Consider the following 21,105-nt stretch of genomic DNA (forward strand, 5'->3'; position numbering starts at 1 on the left):
TGTCATCTGCATAACGCAGGTTGTTAATGAGTCTTCCTCCAATCATGATGCCCCGTTCTAGTCCAGCTTCCTGGATTATTTCCTCAGCATACAGATGAATAAGTATGGTGAAAAGATACACCCCGATACATACCTGTCCTGACTTTAAACCACACAGTATCCCCTTTTTCTGTTCGAACGACTGCCTCTTGGTAGAAGTACAGGTTCCTCATGAGTACAATTAAGTATTCTGGAGTTCCCATTCTTTGCGGTGTTATCCATAATTTATTATGATCCGCACAGTCGAATGTCTTAGCATAATCAATAAAACATAGGTAAACATCTTTCTTGTATTCTCTGTTTTCAGCCAGGATCCCTCATTCCTCGCTCTCTTCTGAATCCAGCTTGAATTTTTGGCAGTTCCCTGTTGATGTACTGCTGCAGTCCTTCGGAATGATCTTTACCAAAATTTTACTTGCGTGTGATATTAATGATATTTTTCGGTAATTTCTGCATTCGGTTGGATCACCTTTCTTGGAATAGGTGTAAATATCGATCTCTTTCAGTCAGTTGACCAGGTAGCTGTCTTCCAAGCTTTTTGGCATAAACAAGGGAGCACTACCAGCGCTGCATCCATTTGTTAAATCATCTCAACTAGTGTTCCCTCAGTCCCTGGAGCCTTGTTTTTTTCCAGTGCCTTCAGAGCAGCTTCGACTTCTTCCTTCAGTACGGTCGGGTCTTGATCTTATGCTACCTCCTGAAGGTTAACCAATTCTTTTTGATACAGTGACTCCGTTTATTCCTTCCATATATATATATATATATATATATATATATATATATATATATATATATATGTTTTTAATTGTGCTTTAAGTGAAGGTTTACAATTCAAGTCAGTTTCTCATAAAAAAACTTATACACACATTGTTATGTGACCCTAGTTGCTCTCCCTACAATGTGACAGCACATCCCTCCTCTCCACCCGGTATCTTCCATGTCCATTCCACCAGCTCCTGTTGCCTCCTGCCTTCTCATCTTACCTCCAGACAGGAGGTGCCCATTTAGTCTCATATATGTACTTGAGCCAAGGAGCACAGTCTTCACCAGTGTCATTTTATGCCTTATAGCCCAATCTAATCTTTGTCTGAAGAGTTGGCTTCAGGAATGGTTTTAGTTCTGGGCTAACAGAGAGTCCTGGGGCCATGTCTTCTGGGGTCCCTCCAGTCTCAGTCAAACCATCAAGTCTGGTCTTTTTACTAGAATTTGAGTTCTGTAACCCACTTTTCTCCTTCTCCATCAGGGACTCTCTGTTGTGTTCCCTGTCGGGGTGGTCATTTGTGGCAGCTGGGCACCATCTAGTTCTTCTGGCCTCAGGCTGATGGAGTCTCTGGTGTGTGTGGCCCTTTCCCTTCCATCTTCTTTTGAAGCTTCCTGCATTGTTCAGTATTTTGCCCATAGAATCCTTCAGAATTGCAACTGGAGGCTTGAATTTTTTGTTTAGTTCTTTCAACTTGAGAAATGCCAAGGGTGTTCTTCTCTTTTGGCTTTCTGACTCCAGATCTTTGTACATGTCATTACAATACTTTATTTTGTCTTCTCGAGCCACCCTTTGAAATCTTTTGTTCAGCTCTTTTACTTCATCATTTCTTCTGTTTGCTTTAGCTATTGTATGTTCAACAGCAACTTTCAGAGTCTCTTCTGATATCCATTTTGGTCTTTTCTTTCTTTCCTGTCTTTTTAATGACCTCTTGCTTTCTTCTTGTATAATGCCCTGGATGTCATTCCACAGCTTGTCTGATTCAGTGTGTCAAATCTATTCCTGAGATGGTCTCTAAATTCAGGTGGGATATACTCAAGGTTGAACTTTGGCTCTCATGGACTTGTTCTGATTTTCCCCAGCTTCAACTTGAACTTGCATATGAAGAATTGATGGTCTGTTCCACAGTCAGCCCCTGGCCTTGTTCTGACTGATAATATTGAGCTTTTCCATCCTCTCTTTCCACAGATGTAGTCAATTTGATCCTGTGAATTCCACCTGGCGAGGCTCACATGTGTAGTCACCATTTATGTTGATGAAAACGGTATTTGCATTGAAGAAGTTGTTGGTCTTGCAGAGTTCTATCATGCGGTCTCCAGTGTTGTTTCTGTCACCATGGCTGTATTTTCCAACTACTGATCGTTCTTTGTTTCCAGCTTTCAAATTCCAATCACCAGTAATTAACAATACATCTTGATCACATGTTTGATCAATTTCAGAAAGCAGATGTTGGTAAAAATCTTCAATTTCTTTATCTTTGGCCTTAGTGGTTGATTCATAAATTTGAATGATAGTTGTATTATCTGGCCTTTCTTGTAGACATATGGATATTATCCCATCACTGGCAGTATTATACTTCAGGATAGATCTTGAAATGTTCATTTTGACTATGAATGCAATGCTGTTCCTCTTCAATTTGGGATAGTAGACCATGTGATTATCCAATTCAAAGTGGCCAATACGAGTCCACTTTAGCCCACTAATACCTAGGATATTGATGTTTATGTGATGCATTTCATTTGGACAATTTCCAATTTTTCTAGATTCATACTTGCTCCATTCCATGTTCCAATTATTAATGGATGTTTGCAGCTGTTTCTTCTCATTTTGACTGGTGCCACATCAGCAGATGAAGGTCCAGAAAGCTTGACTCCATCCACATCATTAAGGTCAACTCTGCTTTGAGGAAGCAGCGCTTCCCTAGTCTTATTTAGACTGCCTTCCAACCCAAGGGGGTCATTTTCTGGCACTATATCAGACAGTGTTCCACTACTATTCATAACGTTTTCACTGGCTAATTTTTTTAAGAGGTAGACTACCAGGTCCTTCTTCGTCTTAGTCTGCACGCTCCACTGAAACCTGTCTACCATGATATTTGAGTACCTGTGGCAAAGCTTCCAGCATTACAGCAACACACAAACTACCACAGTATGGCAAACTGACAGCTGTGGAGACAGATATAGGAAACTTAATAAGTACAGTTTCTTTTTTAAGTTTGAGACAGCAATAGGAATCTTAAAAAAGAAACTGCAATTATTATCTTTGAAAAAATGAGATGATTTTCCATCTTTGAAGAAAGAATGTTCTGTGAAAAAAGGAAACTTTAAGAACAAGAAGTAACTCATAAAAATTAAAAATATCTTTGGCTACAATAAAGTTACTAGAGGGGTTGAAAGTTAAATGAGAGGAAGTCTCCCAGAAAATGGAAGAAAACACACACACACACACACACACAGAGAAAATAGAGGAGAAAATAAATAAATGAATAAATAAAGAAGACATAATCCAGGTTGCCCAATAGCTGACTAATACCAGAGAAAATTATCAAAGAAACAATACAAGATGTTTTCCTAGAACAGATGGAAGAGATGAGCCTTAAAGTTTCCAGAGAGGAAAAAGAAGTTATCATATACAAATGTTTTGAATAGAACAAATAAAGAGACTTCTACATCAATACTGATGTGGAAACATCTTAGTTTGTGAAGTATTCTCTTAAGGGATGATTTTTATCATTAACATCTTATTTCTTTATCAGAGAGTCACTATAAAATATCTTTAAACAATCAGTTACCTTTGGTACATTTAAATTTTCGGTTATTAAATTTATTTAAGCTGTTCAGTAATCTGAGGTAGACCTGCAAATCTGTGTTTCAGGGATTTGGGGTATTTTCACGCTGCTTGTTCTGGTTGGAAACCCTGGTGGTATAGTGGTACAGTGCTACAGCCGCTAACCAGAAGGCCAGCAGTTTGAATCCACCAGGCACTCCTTGGAAACCCTGTGGGGCAGTTCTACTCTGTCCTGTAGGGTCACTATGAGTCAGAATTGACTCGAGGGTGATGGCAGTGGGTGTTCCGGTTACTCATTTTTTCACTCATTCATTCGCTCAACAAACACTTAAGAGTGATCTTTTTTCAAAGTAACGTTCAGTTTATATTTCTTCTTTTGTATGGTAGTCCAACATCTAGTCCATAGTTATGCAGTCAGTGGACAGTCAGTAAAGGTGACCAACATAGAAATTCTCTGTTTATTCTAGGGTATGTGATAGCAGGGCTTGCAAAGGGTTTACCATTTTTTCTTTGTCCCAACACACAGTGATTCAAAGTGACAAAGTTTGGATCCTGGTTTCTTTTAATTTGTGGTTCTTAGGTGTATAAAGCTGGATAATTATGAGTAACAAGTATAAATATAGAATATTATTTTTTTCTATCAATGAGAAAGGCAGAGTCCTGAACATCAAAAGGCGAAATTTAGCAGGCATGGTTTTCACATTTTAATTATTTGAAAAATAATGTTTTTAGGATTCAGTGACTATATAAATAATTAAATATTTTATTACGATATTTTTAGATAAAAAGCCTTCTCCAAATTATTTTTACAACATTCCATATAATAGCCTGTAAATATCACAAAAGTATTTTAGTTTAGGTCAGTTGATGTTGCCCTTCTTTTTGGATTAATTTCTAAAGCCTAAATTTTTTTTTAATGAAATGGAAGGCAAGCGTCTTTATCCCACTTAAAAAAAAAATTACATATTATTTTATTCCTTAATGTACTATAATGAGACCAAACTAGTATAGAAAAGTCAAGAAATGAAAGTGCCAGAGTTTTTCTTGCCAATGTAACTTTTTAGAATTTTGCTGAGTTGCTTTTGCTATAAAAATCAGATCAACGAACCAACCAGTCTATTATGGATTCTCTAGGTAGTGACATTTTATAGAGGATTTTGTCATTTTCTTTTGACTCAGCAAGGTCAGGAATTTTAAATTAAAATATTAGAACTGGAAGGCATCCTCTTATTCCTTTTTATAAATGAAGGATCTGAAGTCCTGAGAAATCATGATTTATCCAGGGTCACACAGTTAATAGCAAAGGTTGGAGGAGAATCATGGCCACCTGGCAGTCAGTTCAGTGGTCTTTGGAAAAGACTCTTCCAATTTATTCTCACCATCATCACATTATGTGCAGTGTCCATAATTTATTGCAGTAGGCTCAATTAGCAAATTACAAGTTTTGTGTTTAATCTTCTAAAGCCAAGGGAACATCTAGGATCCAGAATACTGACAGTGACAAAAAGCATGGGATGGCAAGAAGCACTTACCTTGGGTGGAGGATGTCTTTTGATTAGATTCTGATCCTTTTCTCTAGAAGGAACTCCTTTATTTATTGTTCTCCAGAACCTGACACTGCCTTCTGGAAGGTTCTTCCTTGCCCATTTTCCTTCAAGGCCACACTTATGTGGACATTGGGGGATATGTCCTCCCTTTGGAGACTCTTTATCCTTTGTTCTCTACTTTTTTCCCATGCAATTTTGAGGCCTTCAGCATTGTTTTATGGCTCAAACTCCAAAGGTTTTTAGCCAGTTTTTTTTTTGACAGTGTTATTAATTCTGTCAAAAACTTAGTTGGCTTCTGATCAATCTTCTTGCAGTTAATTCCATGTGCTAGTAATACAGTGACTACATGTCCCACACACACTCCCAGTCTGGCAGAAATATATGAGTCTGTCCCTTATACACGTTTTATCCTAGCTTTTAGTGAGTAATAATGCCCTTTTTCATTTTCGAAGCCCTGATGTCCCAGTGGTTAAGTGTTTGGCTGCTAACCAAAAGGCCAGCAGTTAGAATCCACCAGCCGCTCCTTGGAAATCCTGTGGGGCAGTTCTGCTCTGTGCTATAGGGTTGCCATGAGTTGAAATTGACTTGACAGCAACAGGTTTGGTTTTGCCTTTTCACTCTCAAAACTATCCCAGTTTGGACGATAAATTATATGGTAAGTACACCAAAAAGTCCCAAGCCTGATGTATTTTTCTTCTTTACCCCTACTCTCCTGTCTCTCAGCTTATTGGGGGCTTTTTTATGTCCATCTGATAAAGTTAACATATTTAACCTGATCTGCAGCAAGGTTGGGTCCCTCTGTTTACCTGAGAAAACGCAATGGGTCTTTGATGCTCAAAGCCTTTTTCAGTCTTATCTCTAACTGTGTGAAATCCAGAAGGACTCTGGGAGGTCCCGAATTTCTGAATTTCCTATACCCTTTTGTTTCTGCTCTCAAACCTGTCGGTTCTTCCCTGTGTTCATTTATATCTTGGAAATCCTCGATAAATGCAGCAAGTAATACTCTGTTATTCTACTATTCTGTTTTCCAACTCTTCTCCCTATAGCTGTGGGCTTAATAGGCACTTGTTCTGCTTTCCAAGTTATCTCAGGCATTTTAATTGAGGTATAAGTTACATATATTAAATGCACAACTCTTAAGTGTTCAGTTTGATGGGTTTCAACAGTTGTATACACTTGTGTAACCAACACCCAAAATCAGAAATAGAACCTTTTCATCACTCCAAATGGATGTCCCTTTCTAGCTAATTCTGTACTTTGCTCCTCAAGAGACAACCACTTTTTTACTTGTATCATCATGGTTTAGTTTTGGCAACCAATATTTTTAGTAAGTGTTCTGTGATGCATGACGTAACTATCTTTCTATCCTTTACTTGGCTTCTTCATCTACTGCTGTCTCTTAAGCAATTGCTATATGTTTTATATTTTTTATCAGCATGAACCCCACTTAAAGATACCATTTTTTGTGTGTTAGGTAAAGCTAACTGCTATAATGAATAAACCCCAAGATGTAATAGCTTAAACCCAATAAAGTGTATGTATTGATAATGAAACAGCACATTGAGGGTGTTCCAGATCAGTGGGTACCCTTCCTAACCTGAGTCTTTTAGTCCTCTAGCAGCTGGGGAAAGAGCATGAGGAAGCCTCACCTGCTCTGAAAGGCCCCAACCTTGGAATTTACTTTGAGTCATGTTCACTAACGTTCTACTGGGAAGAACTACTCATACAGCTGCATTTGAATGCAAGGGAGGAGGGCTCAGATCCTACTTACAGTGACCCCATGTGTATCAGAGTAGAATTATGCTCCGTAAGATTTTCAGTGGCCAACATATTGGAAGTAGATCGCCAGCCTTTTCTTTTGAGGTGCCTCTGGGTGAACCCAAACCGCCAACGTTTTGCTTAGCACCTGAGAACATTAACCATTTGCATCACCACCCAGGGACTCAGCTTTTTGGATAAATATTTTAGTATTTGAAACTAAAAAAAAAAAGGTAATGCTATCTGTATGATAGAAATGTTTGAAGCAAAAGCTTTGAACTTATTTTTCCTATTATTTTGATGAAGTTAATACCAGTTCAGAGCATCATTAGGTATAATTTAACTCTTCACAGACAAAGATGTCTAATATTATCATTTCTATTCAATATTATACCAGAGTTACTATCAGAGTAAGACAGGAAAGGAAAAAACTAAAAGAAAAGGTGTAGGAATGTAAAAGAAGAAAATACCTGTTATTATTGGCAAATGATATAATTATCTATATAGAAAACACCCAAAACTCTACAGCTAAATTCGTAGAAATAATGAGAGCACTTAGTTTTGTTAGGTACAGAATCAATATAGGAAAGCCATTTGCATCCCATAAAAGAACAACAAAACCCAGAAAAAGTAGTTTTTAAAAACCTTTTATTTTGAAATAATGAACACCCTACATAGCTGTGGAATATTTATTAAAACTAAGAAATTAGCATTGGTGCAATAATGTTAACTATAGGTTTTATTCAGATTTTCTCAGTTTTTCTATTGATGTTCTTTTTCTGTCTCAGAATCCAGTCCATGATACCACATTGCATTCAGTAGCTACATACCTTTAGTCTGTTCCAATTTGTGAGAGTGTTTTGGTCTTCCCTTGTCTTTCAGGGACTTGACATTTTTGAACAGCAATGATCAGGTATTTTGTAGATTTTTGGGTTTGTCTGATGTTTTCTTATGATTATATAACATCCTATCGGGGGGTGTATGATATCAGCATGACTTAGTACTGGTGATGTTAGTCTTGATCAGTTGGTTAAGGTGCTGTCTGCCAGATTTTTACACTGTAAAGTTACTATAAAAAAAAAAAGTTACTATAGAAAATGTAATTTTTAAAGAAAACCAAAAAACCAAACTCAGTGCCGTTGAGTCGATTCCGACTCATAGCAACCCTATAGGACAGAGTAGAACTGCCCCCATAGAGTTTCCAAGGAGCGCCTGGCAGATTTGAACTGCTGACCCTTTGGTTAGCAGCCATAGCACTTAACCACTACACCACCAGGGTTTCCAGTTTTTAAAGAGATAATCTATAATAGCAACACAAAATTAATAACCTTTGAATAAGTCTAACAAATAATGTCTAAAACCTTTATGGAAAAAGTTATAAAATCTTATTGAAAGACATTAAATATGATGCATTAATGGAAAGAAGCACCATATTCATGGATTGGAAGATTTAGTGTTACAGAAATGTTCACTTTTTCTTAATTGATCCATAGGTTCAATGAACTTACAACCAAATCTGTTTTGGTGAGACTTAATAATTCTTAGGTGGAAGACCAGTGGTCCAAAAATTACAGACACTCCTGAAGAACAAGGTGGAAGTACTTACCTTGCCACATATCATGACTTAATATAAAACAATAGGAATTAAGCCAGTGTGTGGTACAAGGATAAACAAATTGGCCAATAGAAAGAATAGAAAATCCAGAAGCCTATTCATCTATATATGGAAACTTAATTTATGACAAAACAAGTATGGATCATTTGGGGGAAAGTATGGATTTTGCAGTATATAGTGTTGGGCCAATAGTTGTCCATATGAAAGAGAATAAAATTAGACCCCTACCTCACACCACGTACAAAATGGTAAACAGTTAAATTATAAATTATAATTAAATTTAATTATACATTACAAAATTAGAATGGAATAGCTTTATGACCTTAAGAGAATGAGAGGAAATTTTAGACTAAATGAGGAAATACAACTTATGAAGCGAAAGATTAATAAATTTACATGTACTGCAGTTAAGAACTAGTTCAGCAGAAACTGGAAAGACTTCTACTATGAACTTAACAGTGTAAATCCTGTTTACCCCTCCTCTCTGGGAAATCATCCAAAAGCAAAAGGAGAATTAAAAAAAAAAAAACAAAGAACTACGAACTCTATTTTCAGTGAAATTAGGAGTTAATAATAATCTAAAAATTTCAAAATGTGTCTAAGGGCTGTTAAATTAGGTGATATGGTGATACTGGGCAGAGCTGTGTAGGAGCAAGAGGAAAGAAGTAAGGAGAGAGATATCAGGGACAAGAGGGCCCACAGGCAGCAGGACATCAGTACCAGGAAAATTCACTCCCTCAATGTAAGAGGTACACCCTCAGGTACAAAAGCTTTCCCTTATTTGAAAGAGTGAGTGAAACTAGAGTGAGCTATGCTGAGGGCAGAAGCTCCTCTGACCCAGTTGGATTCAGAGAAGTAGAGGAGGTGGAGCTGCATAAAAAAACAAGCCATATTTACAGGAAGCAGTTTGCCTCATGTCTCAGTTATCTATTGCTTGTAACAAACCACTAGAAATGTTAAACCAAAAAAACCAAACCCAGTGCCGTCGAGTCTATTCCAACTCATAGCAACCCTACAGGACAGAGTAGAACTGCCCCATAGAGTTTCCAAGGAGTGCCTGGTGGATTCAAACTGCTGACTCTTTGGTTGGCAGCCGTAGCACTTAACCATTATGCCACCAGGGAAGTGTTAGTAGCTTAAAAACGACAATCATTTTATTTGCTCATGATCTGGAGGGTCAGCAGTTTGGGCTAAACATGGGTGAATCTTTTGTCACCCCTCACTTGAGGTCACTCACGAGACTGCAGTCATCTGACAGCTCACCTGAGACTGAATGGTCAAATATGGGTTGACTCACATATCTGATGGTTGGTGCTGAGTGTCAGCTGAACAACCTTTTTCTCTACAAGATCTCTGATCCTCAAGGAGGCTATCCCAGGGTTCTTCTCATGGCGGTTTCAGGATTCCAAAAGGATGAGAGTAAAGTTGTGAGGCCTTTTAGGCCGATGGTCAGAATTCACACATAACTTCCATGACATTCTGTTTGTCAAAGCAAGTCATAAAGCAAGCCACATTCACAGAGTCTTGAAGAAATAGACTCCATTTCCTGATAGGTGTGTCATCAAAGTCACATTGCAAAGGGACATGTGTGTAGGACTAGAGGAATATGTGGCTTTTTTTCCTCTTTCTTTTGCAATCTACCACACCTCTGAAGAAGCAGAGAAAAGAGAGCCTGGCATTGAAAAATCAGCCTGAAATATTACCTTGGCCTCTCTCTTTCTATAGCAGCCCCATGTACGCAGCTAGTTCAGAAAAACCCAGCTTCTTCAGTGATGGGTAATAAATAAGGAACTAAGCACTGATACCAGTATGCTATAAGAAAAAAAAATGAGAAAAAGAATAGCAAAATTATAAGTAGATGAGCCACACTAAACAGAAATATTGCAAAGGAACAGATGAAAATTATAACCAAAAATTTTGCCATTGTTTTTTTTTTTTAATTAGCCTGATGAAGATATTGTCTCTATGAAGCTTAAGTAGAAAAACAGGAACTTAGGGAGGTGGTATGACAATAGATGAAGCAAGCTGGCAGAACTCAGGAGAGAAGTTGAAGAAAAAAACAAAACTATCAAAGAAAGGAAACAAAATTGGAAAGAGTACAAGAGAAAAGAGATGACTCAGGAAAAACAGTGAGGGCAGAGAGCTTAGAAATGAGAAAAGTGAACATTTAAAAGCATGATGTAACACCTTTATTTTTAAAATATCATTGTTTACAGTATGCCAGAAACTGTGTCATTTATTCCGTTTTCTCCTTCAACTGAGTTGTATACCAGAAATCATAAAGTGATTTATAAATTAAAATGTTATTTTAATGACCTCTCTACTAAAACTCAATTATTCTTTCATTTGTATTAAAAAAGAAATTAGAGACCACCTGACTTGGAGAAAGATTTGTTACTCAGATATCAGAGCCATTAACTTTCTCAATTTGGGGACTTTTATCAAAAAGACTTAGGGTTATCAAATGACTGTTATACGTATATTACTCTTTTACTTAGAGATACCCTCTTTAACCCTATATACTTATTTTTTACTTAGAAAGCGTTGTTAGAAATATTATTAACTTAAATATATCTTTGCCAGTACAACATTTTTCAAGAAATCTTTTTGTCTTAACATATGCCTTAAATATATTTTTATCAAAACCTTGCAGTATAAATGTAATTCACTCAATTTAGGGAAAAATTGCCATTTAATCTAATTATCAAAGTTAGTCCAAATTTTCAAACTTATTATCCAAATCAGATTTCCTTCTGTCATTAAAAGTCCAACTTGATTTTTTAGCTCAAATAAATATGTTAATATACGTCTCCATGACAACCATCACATGGCAGCATTCTAATTCTAAGATAGATAAATAGATAAGGTACAGAGGCTTACCATGTGTGTTGCCTGGATACAACAAGGCGCTGCTGCCTTCAGTGTTTCTTTGCTTTGCGCCCACTAAAGACTCCCACAGGAGTGATGCTTCTTTAACAATAATTAGGGTATGTTAACAAGGTAAGGTCCCTAAGTAAAAATGTTTTGCTACCCTTCATTCTAAATACATTTGAATTGTAGATTGTACCAACTAACTTGAACCCAAATACCCCCACTTTTAAATACAATATGTACAAGACAGGGAGAGAACAAAGGCTTACCGTAGTTCTTTGATTATAGGATATAGAGATACCAGTGTTTTACATTGTTTGTTTGATAGCCCAATGATTTTTACGTCCCAGAGAAATGCATTAAACAAGATTAGTGAGAGGTTGCATCTCTTTTGTAAAATGAGAAAAGGGTGATTGTGAAGGGACGGGGAGTGAAGAGTAGAAAACCCAAGCCAATGTGATATCTTAGCTACAGGGATATTCCCAGAACGGTCAACATTAGGAAGGATGAAAGTTGGTGATCTGGAAATTAATTGCCTTAAAACGCTCTATCCCCACATAAAAAAAAAAAAAAAATGGCCATATATCTCTTGGAAAGTCTTCATGTAGTCTCAAATGTACCTCAATTTCAAGATGACTGCTGTGGAAGACAGGCAGAATAGATCCATTATATGTATCATTGTAGACCCATCATTGTATAATTATGTGTAAATAGAGCCAATTTTTACACATTAAATTTTTCTGAAATAAAAAAAAAATTTTTTTTTTTTTTTTTTTTTAAATAAAAGACAACTTGAATTCAAATACTAAAAGAGCATACTTTGTACTGGGGCCAGTAAAGTTGCTGGACTTCAGAGATGAAGATTCCTTTGGAGATCAGGCAAATCGATTATTTTTAAGGGAAAAAAATTATTTTGGCTTCAGATTTCATTTAATACAAGAAAACGAAGAATACTTACAAGATTTTTAAGAAAAGAAGAGGTAGCACAAATTTTTATATTCATGTATAAGTCAACAGGTAAATAGTTTTGAATTTAAAAGAACTCAAAAATTACTCATTTGAGCCTTTGTTGAGACAACACTAGAGGACACACTTTTTTATCTGGCTTTGAAAGTAAAGATGTAATTAGGAGCTGCCGAAATTGAATCTGGAAAGATTTTGACTTTCCTTATTCCAGTACTAGAAGCCTAATACCATCCAGAGTGGCCCTTAACAGATGGACTGTGGGTTCTGATAATACCACCTGTGAGAACTGGCCTGTCTCTCAGACCTTTGAAGTTCTTCAAAAAGTGGGAAAGAATCATGACTTTTCAGCAGTCTCATTGATGGAAAGGATCTGAAACAGGATTAGCTCATAATGGAGCAAGTAGACTCTTGGGGTATGAGTTTTGCTGATACCATGAATGCTATTATAAAAATCTTAAATATCAACTTTTTTTTTTTCTAGTCAACACAAAATCTGTAAAAGACCACAAATGCTTGAGTTTGAAAAACTATGTTTGGGTGGGTGAGAATGTAAACTATAGCACCTCTGCCGGTTTCGAATGAAACTGTGTATTTTATGAGCTGTAGCAAAAAATAAATGTCTTTTTTTTTTTTTTTTTTGAGAAGCCATCTGAAAAAGAGTATTGTATTTTTTTTCAAGTCGTGAGGAAGTTCAGTATCTAAACTGAATTTTCTACCAGCTACAGCCTGGTATTTCTACCTTTGACCGCCATGGTTGACAAAAGCAGATGAGAAACATGGAAGATTGTCTGCAAGAGAACTGCACTGCAGTGCTCTTTGCTACTGATACTGAAGCCAGGGGGCTGGGTTTCCAGGCCATGCATTGGGTTCTTCAGTTTGATTGCCCAGAGAATGCCGACACGTATATTCACAGCAGGTAGAGCTGCCAAGTGGACCAAGCTTTATTAATTTTGCTTCCCTCATAAGAAAAAATAATGCTGCAGCAACTTCTCCAGAAGAAGGTGTCTTTGAAGAAAATCAGAATCAACCCAGAAATATTTATGGACATCCAGAGAAAACTGGAAACATTCTTAGCCCAAGATCAACATTTGAAAGAAAGAGCTCAAAGGTTCCTTACATATGTTAGTATACGTGGTGAAGAAAGAAGTATTTAATTTGAACAAGTTATGTCTAATTGAATATTCCCTGTCTTTTGGGCTTGCTGTGACACCATGGGTAAGATTTCTTCAGAAAATGTAAAACAAACTGATCGAAGAATTATTAATGAGCCTAGGGCTCCCTCCTTTACCAGTGATGAAGTGGAAGAGTTTAGAGCCTATTTCAGTGAAAAAAAAAAAAAAAGTCCAACCTTCTCTAAGATGGGAAAAGTAAGAGTACAGACTAGCCTGTGGTGCTAGTAATGATGAGGAGGAGGAGAGGCAGATGAGGGGGAAATAGAAGAGAAAGCAGTAAAAGCAAAGCGGTCTCTAACTCAATCTGCTTATTATACTGATGCCAAAAAAAAAAAAAACAACCCATGTGGAGTCAATTCCAACTCATAACGACCGTATAATACAGAGTAGAAGCACCCACAGGGTTTCCAAGGAGCAGCTGGTGGATTCGAACTGAAGAGCTTTTGGTTGGCAGCCGAGCTCTTAATCTTTCCATCACCAGGGCTACTATTATACTGATGAGATACAGAAAAATCAAAGAGGTTTCTTTTACAATTCATGAACAGAGATGAAGTGGATGAGGGTGACCCTGGTGCTGATTTCTTTAAGGTACAGTGGTGAAGTATGTTTGAGTTGGACGTTAAAGAAAATGCATTATATAATAAAGATTGTCTAAATCCAGCGACAAGAAAAAGGCTTCAGGAAGAGGACAAATTTGACAAAAAATAGTACAGGAAAAAAATTAAGGCAAGTCATATGAAGAGAAGATGGGAAAAAGGGAAGCCAGAAGAGAAACCAGTAAGAGTAAAGCAAAGGCCAAAGATGAAGAAGAAGCCTTTTTGGATTGGAGCGGTGATGAAGAATTTGATCTGATCATACTCTCAGATCTTGATAAATACAGAAACTCTGAAGGATCAGATAATGAAGGTCTGGAAAATAAAATTAGCAATGCCAAGAAGAAGCAGGGAATGAGGAAAAGGAGAAACAGTGAAGCAGAAGATGTGGAACTAAAAAGTCATAATAGAAAGAAGACCAAGTGGGAAACCTTACAACTTTTGAATATGGGCCTTTGGATATGGGCCTGTCTTTAAAAGAGGGCAAAGAGATTGTTTTACATCTGCTGAGAAGTCAAAGCTAAATACTTCTTGTTCTGCTCTTCTCCTTGAAACCTCTGGTCATGATTATGTGGGCCTACAGAACTTAAAAAACAGTTGGCTTTGGAGCAGTTAGGTAGCATGAATCCCTTAACTAAAGGGTCAGTGCAATTCCAGGCAGAAGGAATCATATATATAAACTCCTTTCATAGAATATGCTTGCCCCCTACCTTACCTCAGAGCCTACTATACAGCTACAGTAGTCAAAACAGCCTGGTATTGGTACAACGACAGATACGTTGACCAATGGAACAGAATTGAGAGCCAGATGTAAATCCATCCCGTTATGGTCACCTGATCTTTGACAAGGGCCCAAAGTCCATCAAATGGGGAAAAAACAGTCTTTTTAACAAATGGTGCTGGCAAAATGAAATGTCTATCTGCAAAAAAATGAAACAGGACCCATTACCTCACACTGTATACAAAAACTAACTCAAATGGATCAAAGACTTAAATATAAAGCCCAAAACCATGAAGTTCATAAAAGAAAAAATAGAATCAACACTAGAGGCCCTAATACATGACATTAACTAGATGCAAACCATAACAAACAACACACAAGCTCCAGAAGATAAGCTAGATAACTGGGATCTTATAAAAATTAAATACTTACGCTCATCAAAGACTTCACCAAAAGAGGAAAAAGAGAACCTACAGACTGGGAAAAAAATTTTGGCTATTGCAAATCAGACAAAGGTCTAATCTCTAAAATCTACAAGAAAATCCAACAGCTTTACAACAAAAAGACAAATAATCCAATCAAAAAATGGGCAAAGGAAATGAACAGACACTTCAGCAAAGAAGACATTCAAGTGGCCAAGAGACACATGAGGAAATGCTCACGATCTCTAGCCATTAGAGAAATGCAAATCAAAACCGTAATGAGATAAGTGTCTCACCCTGGTATTACTGGCATGAATCCATAAAACAGGAAATAACAAATGGAGAGGCTGTAGGGAGATAGTAACTCTTAGGCACTGCTGGTGGGAATGCAAAATGATACAAGATTTTGGAAAACAATTGGTGCTTCCTTAGAAAACTAGAAATAGAAATACCATATGATCCAGCAGTCCCACTCCTAGGAATATATCCTAGAGAAGTTAAGAGTCATCACACGGACAGATGTATGTACACCCATGTTTATTGCAGCATTATTCACAGTAGCAAAAACATGGAAACAACCTAGATGCCTGTCAACAGATGAATGGATAAACTGTGGTGCATACACACAATGGAGTATTACTCAGCGATAAAGAACAGCGATGAATCTGTGAAGCATTGCATAACATGGATGAATCTGAAGAACATTATCTTGAGTGAAGTAAGTCAATCACAAAAAGAAAAATATTGTATGAGACTACTACTGTAAAAACTCATGAAAAGGTTTACATACAAAAAGAAACAATCTTTGATGATTACAAGAGAGGGGAGGGGTGCGGATGGAAAAACACTTAATAGGTAAGTGGAAACTTTGGTGAAGGGCAAGAGAGTACTGGGGAAGCCAGCACAGCATGTACAAGGCAAGGTCATGGTAGCTCCATAAAAAAAAAAAAAAAAAAAAATTTTTTTTTTTTTTTTCGTAGACACATCCAAATTCCCTGAGGGACCAAATTGCTGGGCTGAGGGCTGTGGGGACCATGATTTCAGGGAATATCTAGCTCAATTGGCATAACATGGTTTATAAAGAATGTGTTCTACATTCTACTTTGGTGAGTAGTGTCTGTGGTCTTAAAAGCCTGTGAGCGGCCATCTAGGATACTCCACTGGTCTTAACTCCTTCGGGAGTAAGGAAGAATGAAGAAAACTAAAGATACAAGGGAAAGATTAGTCCAAAGGACTAATGAACCATATCTACCACGGCCTCCACCAGACAGTCTAGTACAATGAGATGGTGCCTGGCTACCACCACTGACTACTCTGACAGGGATCACAACAGAGAGTCCCGAACAGAGCTGGAGAAAAATGTAGAACAAAATTCTAACTCAAAAAGAAAGACCAGACTTGGTGGCCTGACAGAGACTGGAGAAACCCTGAGAATATGGCCTCCGGACACCCTTTCAGCTGAGTAATGAGGTCACTCCTGGGGTTCATCCTTCAGCCAAAGATTGGACAGGTCCATGGAATAAAACAAGACTTTTTTTTTAAAGGGGCGCACCAGCCCTGGGCAGGGACTGGAAGGCAGGAGGGAACAGGAAAGCTGATCATAAGGGAACCCAGGGTTCAGAAGGAAGAGTGTTGACATGCCGTGGCGTTGTTAACCAATGTCATAGAACAATGTGTGTACTAACTGATGAGAAACCAGTTTGTTCTGTAAAACTTCACCTAAAGCACAATTTAAAAAAAAAAAAAAAGAATGTGCTTGCCCCATCAGAGAGTATACTTAAAATGAGGATGGATTATAAAGTGTCCTGGTCCCATTTTCTAGCATGTGTGGTGTTAGACTTTATTCATTATTTTATTGTCAAGTTATAGAGCCTTGTTCCATTTTTAGAAAGTCTTGTTTACTATACAGAATGTACTAAAAAAGACGTACGATTAAATGAAAATTCCCATAGTATTGATGTATTTAATATTTCCAAAGAGAGATAAATAATGAATATTTTTGAATTGAGGTGATCACTAATAAGCCTATTTCCCCTCCTAAAATAAAGTAAAAGCTCTTAGGAATAAAGTTTAACAAAAGACATGCAAAACTTTTGCAGTGAAAACAACAAAATTCAAAAAGTTACTGAAAAAATTTAAAGAAGATCTAAATAAAAGAAATACCATCTTCATGGGCTAGAAGACTTCATTAGTTGACAATTTTCCCCAAATTGATCTGTAGGTTCAACATACTCCCCATTATAATTCTAGCAGGATTTTTCTTTTTTTTAATAGACAAGCTGACTCTTAAAGTTTTAAAGGAATGGAATATCCAAAATAATCTAGGAAAAAATAAATAAAACTCTGGAGAACTTAAACTGCCTGACTTCAGACCATAACCATAAAGTTACAGTAACCAAGACAGTGTGGTGCTGCCATAAGGATCAACAAATTGATTGATGTAACTGATTAAAGAGATCAGAATACACCTACATTTATATGGTTATTTGATTTCCAACAAAGTCACCAAAGCAACTCAATGGGGAAAGGATAGTTTTTCGATAAATGAATGGTGCTGGAACAACTGAATCTCCGTATGGAAAAAAATTAATCTCAATTCCTTCCTTGCACAATGCATAAAAATTAATTTGAGGTGGATCTTATTACTGAACGTAAAAGCTAAAACCATAAAGCTTTTAGAAGAAAACATGACTTGGGGGTAGGCAAAGATTTCTTAAGACGCTGAAAGCAATAACCATAAGAAAAAGAGTTGATAAGTCAGACTTTATCAAAGTTTAAAAGTTGTTCTCATCAAATGGCACCATTAGGAAAAAAAATTTGCAAAACATATATCTATAAAAGTACTGTATAGATAAAGAATTTATATGTTGTTAGGTGCTTGGAGTTGGTTCCGATTCATACAAACCCTATGTAAAATAAAATGAAAGCTGCCCAGTCCTGCACCATCGTAACAACTGTTGATATGTTTAAGCCCATTGTTGCAGCCACTGTGTCAGTCCATATCGTTGAGGGTCTTCCTCTTTTTCACTGACCCTCTATTTTACCAAGCATGATATCCTTCTCTAGGTACCTGTCCCTCCTGATGTGTCCAAAGTACATGAGATGAAGTCTCACCACCCTCACTTCTAAGGAGCATTCTGGCTGTACTTCTTTCAAGATAGATTTGTTCGTTCTTCTGACAGTCCGTGTATATTCAATATCCTTCCCCAAGACCATAATTCAAAGTCGACAGTTCTTCTTCGGTCTTCCTTATTCATTGTAATGCCATTAAAAATGACAGTCAGAAACAGAAAAGGAGAGAGAGAGGAAAGGATTTGAAAAGACACTTTATAACACAGGTACTCTACACCAGACGATACTCAAATGGCTGATAAGCACGTGCTTAACGTCATTAGCCATCAGGGAAATGCAAATAAAACCTGTAATGAGATACCACTGCACACCCACCAGAATGGCTAAAATTAAATAGACTGATAACACCAAATGTTGGTCAGAATGTTTAGCAACTGGAACTCTTATACACCGACGAACCACACTGACGAACTGCACTTAAGGTCATCTGTTTTTTGGTTTTTTGGCACTATACACAGTGTTGCAGACCATAATTTGTTGATGTTATCATTCACAGATGTTTATATGTAACGTTTCCAGCCCCCAAAGACAAACGAAGATCAAATTTATAAAGATACTGATAATAAGAGGCAGTAACAGTGAAAACTAAAAAAGTATCTGCCTTACATCAGAACTGAGTCACAACAGAGTTGTTGGAATGGCACCCTGTCATAAGTTGGGGAGTACCTGTATATGACATAGTAGATTTATCACAATAGTAGAAACTGGAAACAGTCCAGGTGTCCATTAACAAGAGAATGGATAAACATTATATTCATACAATGGAACACTGTTTACCAACAAAAAGGATCAAACTACGGATACCTGCTGCGATATAGATGAATCTCATGTTAACTTTATGGAGTTCCACGGAAAACCAAATTTATCTTTGAGGGGAAAGAATCAGACCAGTAGTTATTTCTGGGAGGTGAGACAAGGATTGACAGGGAGTGGTCATTGAAAACTTTCTTTGAGGTGAGGGTAATGATTTGAGTTGTTGTTGTTGTTAGGTGCCATCAAGTTGGTTCCGACTCATAGTGACCCTATGCACGACAGAACGAAATACTGCCCTGTCCTGCGCCATCCTTACACTCGTTATGCTAGAGCTCATTGTTGCAGCCACTGTGTCAATCCACCTCGTTGAGGGTCTTCCCCTTTTCCACTGACCCTGTACTCTGACAAGCATGACGTCCTTCTCCAGGGACTGATCCCTCCTGAAAACATGTACAAAATATGTAAGATGCAGTCTTGCCATCCTTGCTTCTAAGGAACATTCTGGTTGTACTCCTTCTAAGACAGATTTGCTTGCTCTTCTGGCAGTCCATGGTATATTCAGTATTCTTTGTCAACACCACAATCCAGAGGCATCAATTCTTCTTCAGTCTTCCTTATTCATTGTCCAGCTTTCCCATGCATATGATGCAATTGAAAATACCATGGTTTGGGTCAGGTGCACCTTAGTCTTCAAGGTAACATCTTTGCTCTTCAACGCGTTAAAGAGGTCCTTTGCAGCAGATTTACCCAATGCAATGCGTCTTTTGATTTCTTAACTCCTGCTTCCATGGCTGTTGATTGTGGATCCAAGTAAAATGAAATCCTTGACAACTTCAATCTTTTCTCCTTTTATCATGATGTTGCTTATTGGTCCAGTTGTGAGGATTTTTGTTTTCTTTATGTGGAGGTGTAATCCATACTGAAGGCTGTGGTCTTTGATCTTCCTTAGTAAGTGCTTCAAGTCCTCTTCCCTTTCAGCAAGCAAGGTTGTGTCATCTGCATAACACAGGTTGTTAATGAGTCTTCCTCCAATCCTGATCCTCCGTTCTTCTTCATATAGTCCAGCTTCTCAGATTATTTGCTCAGCATACAGATTGAATAGGTATAATTTGAGTTAATAAGTATAAAAACTATGGAATAGTACACTTAAGATTTGTGCATTTTATTGTGTGTACATTTTACCTCAAAAGAAAAAAAAAGCTGTAAAAACTATCACAAGGAGATACTATTGTGTATCTACCAAATTGACAGAAGTGTTGACAAGGAAGTGGAACATTCTGAGCTCTCGTACTGTAGCACCTGTAGTGTGAATTGGGTCGACCGTATAAAACAGTTCGTCTCTGTCTAATAAATTGTGCATGTACCAACCCAGCAAGTCTACTCTGAGGCATAGAAACTCTTGCAAATAGACACTGAGAACCATCTGTGAATATGTTCCAGACAACTGGAGATGACTCGGATATCCATCAATAAGATAAGGAATGAACTGTGCAATATTCAAATAGCAGATTATAATCCTACACATATCGTCATGGGTGAATCTCCTGAATATGTTGAGTGATAAAGCCAAGTGACATAAGAATACATCTAGTATGATTCCAACCAATATAATTCTATCCATTCTCTTGCAAAATGAGATAAAATATTGAGTAGGGATACATATGGTAACATTATAAAGGAAATCAAGGAAAAAAGTTCAGGATAGTTGAGGAGGAAGCATGGGAAGGAGGATGGGAAAGAGGAGAGCCATAAAGGGGACTTCAAAGTTACTAGTAATGTTCACTTCCTTAAACCAGCTAGTGGAAAAACAGGTGTTCATTGTATTCTTTTTCTTTATAACTTATACATATGTTAAGTCGTTTGGTATGTGTTCATTTAATAACAATTAAGAAACAAAATGTACTCTTTAAAATTAAATAATATTTAAGCATACTTCATTTGCAACAGTATGAGATGGAAGGGGTAAGAA

The 21,105-nt window shown here is 37.2% G+C and overlaps 1 protein-coding gene across 11 annotated transcripts in view; it reads left to right on the plus strand.

Moving 5' to 3' along the window:
- The window catches only part of ZNF438 (zinc finger protein 438), a 215,092-nt gene that overhangs the window by 113,274 nt on the left and 80,713 nt on the right, over positions 1-21,105 (plus strand). Inside the window, exon 1 of one of the 11 annotated variants that reach the window (XM_049881706.1) lies at positions 4,510-7,804. The exons of the other annotated variants lie outside the window; for them this stretch is intronic. Coding sequence (XP_049737663.1) covers positions 7,797-7,804 — 8 coding nt within the window. The 5' untranslated portion in view covers positions 4,510-7,796. Of the gene's footprint in view, positions 1-4,509; positions 7,805-21,105 lie in introns of those variants that run through there. 11 annotated transcript variants of the gene reach the window in all.

This window comes from Elephas maximus, chromosome 4 (assembly GCF_024166365.1).
Source record: "Elephas maximus indicus isolate mEleMax1 chromosome 4, mEleMax1 primary haplotype, whole genome shotgun sequence".
In the NCBI taxonomy this organism is placed as follows: Eukaryota; Metazoa; Chordata; class Mammalia; order Proboscidea; family Elephantidae; genus Elephas; species Elephas maximus.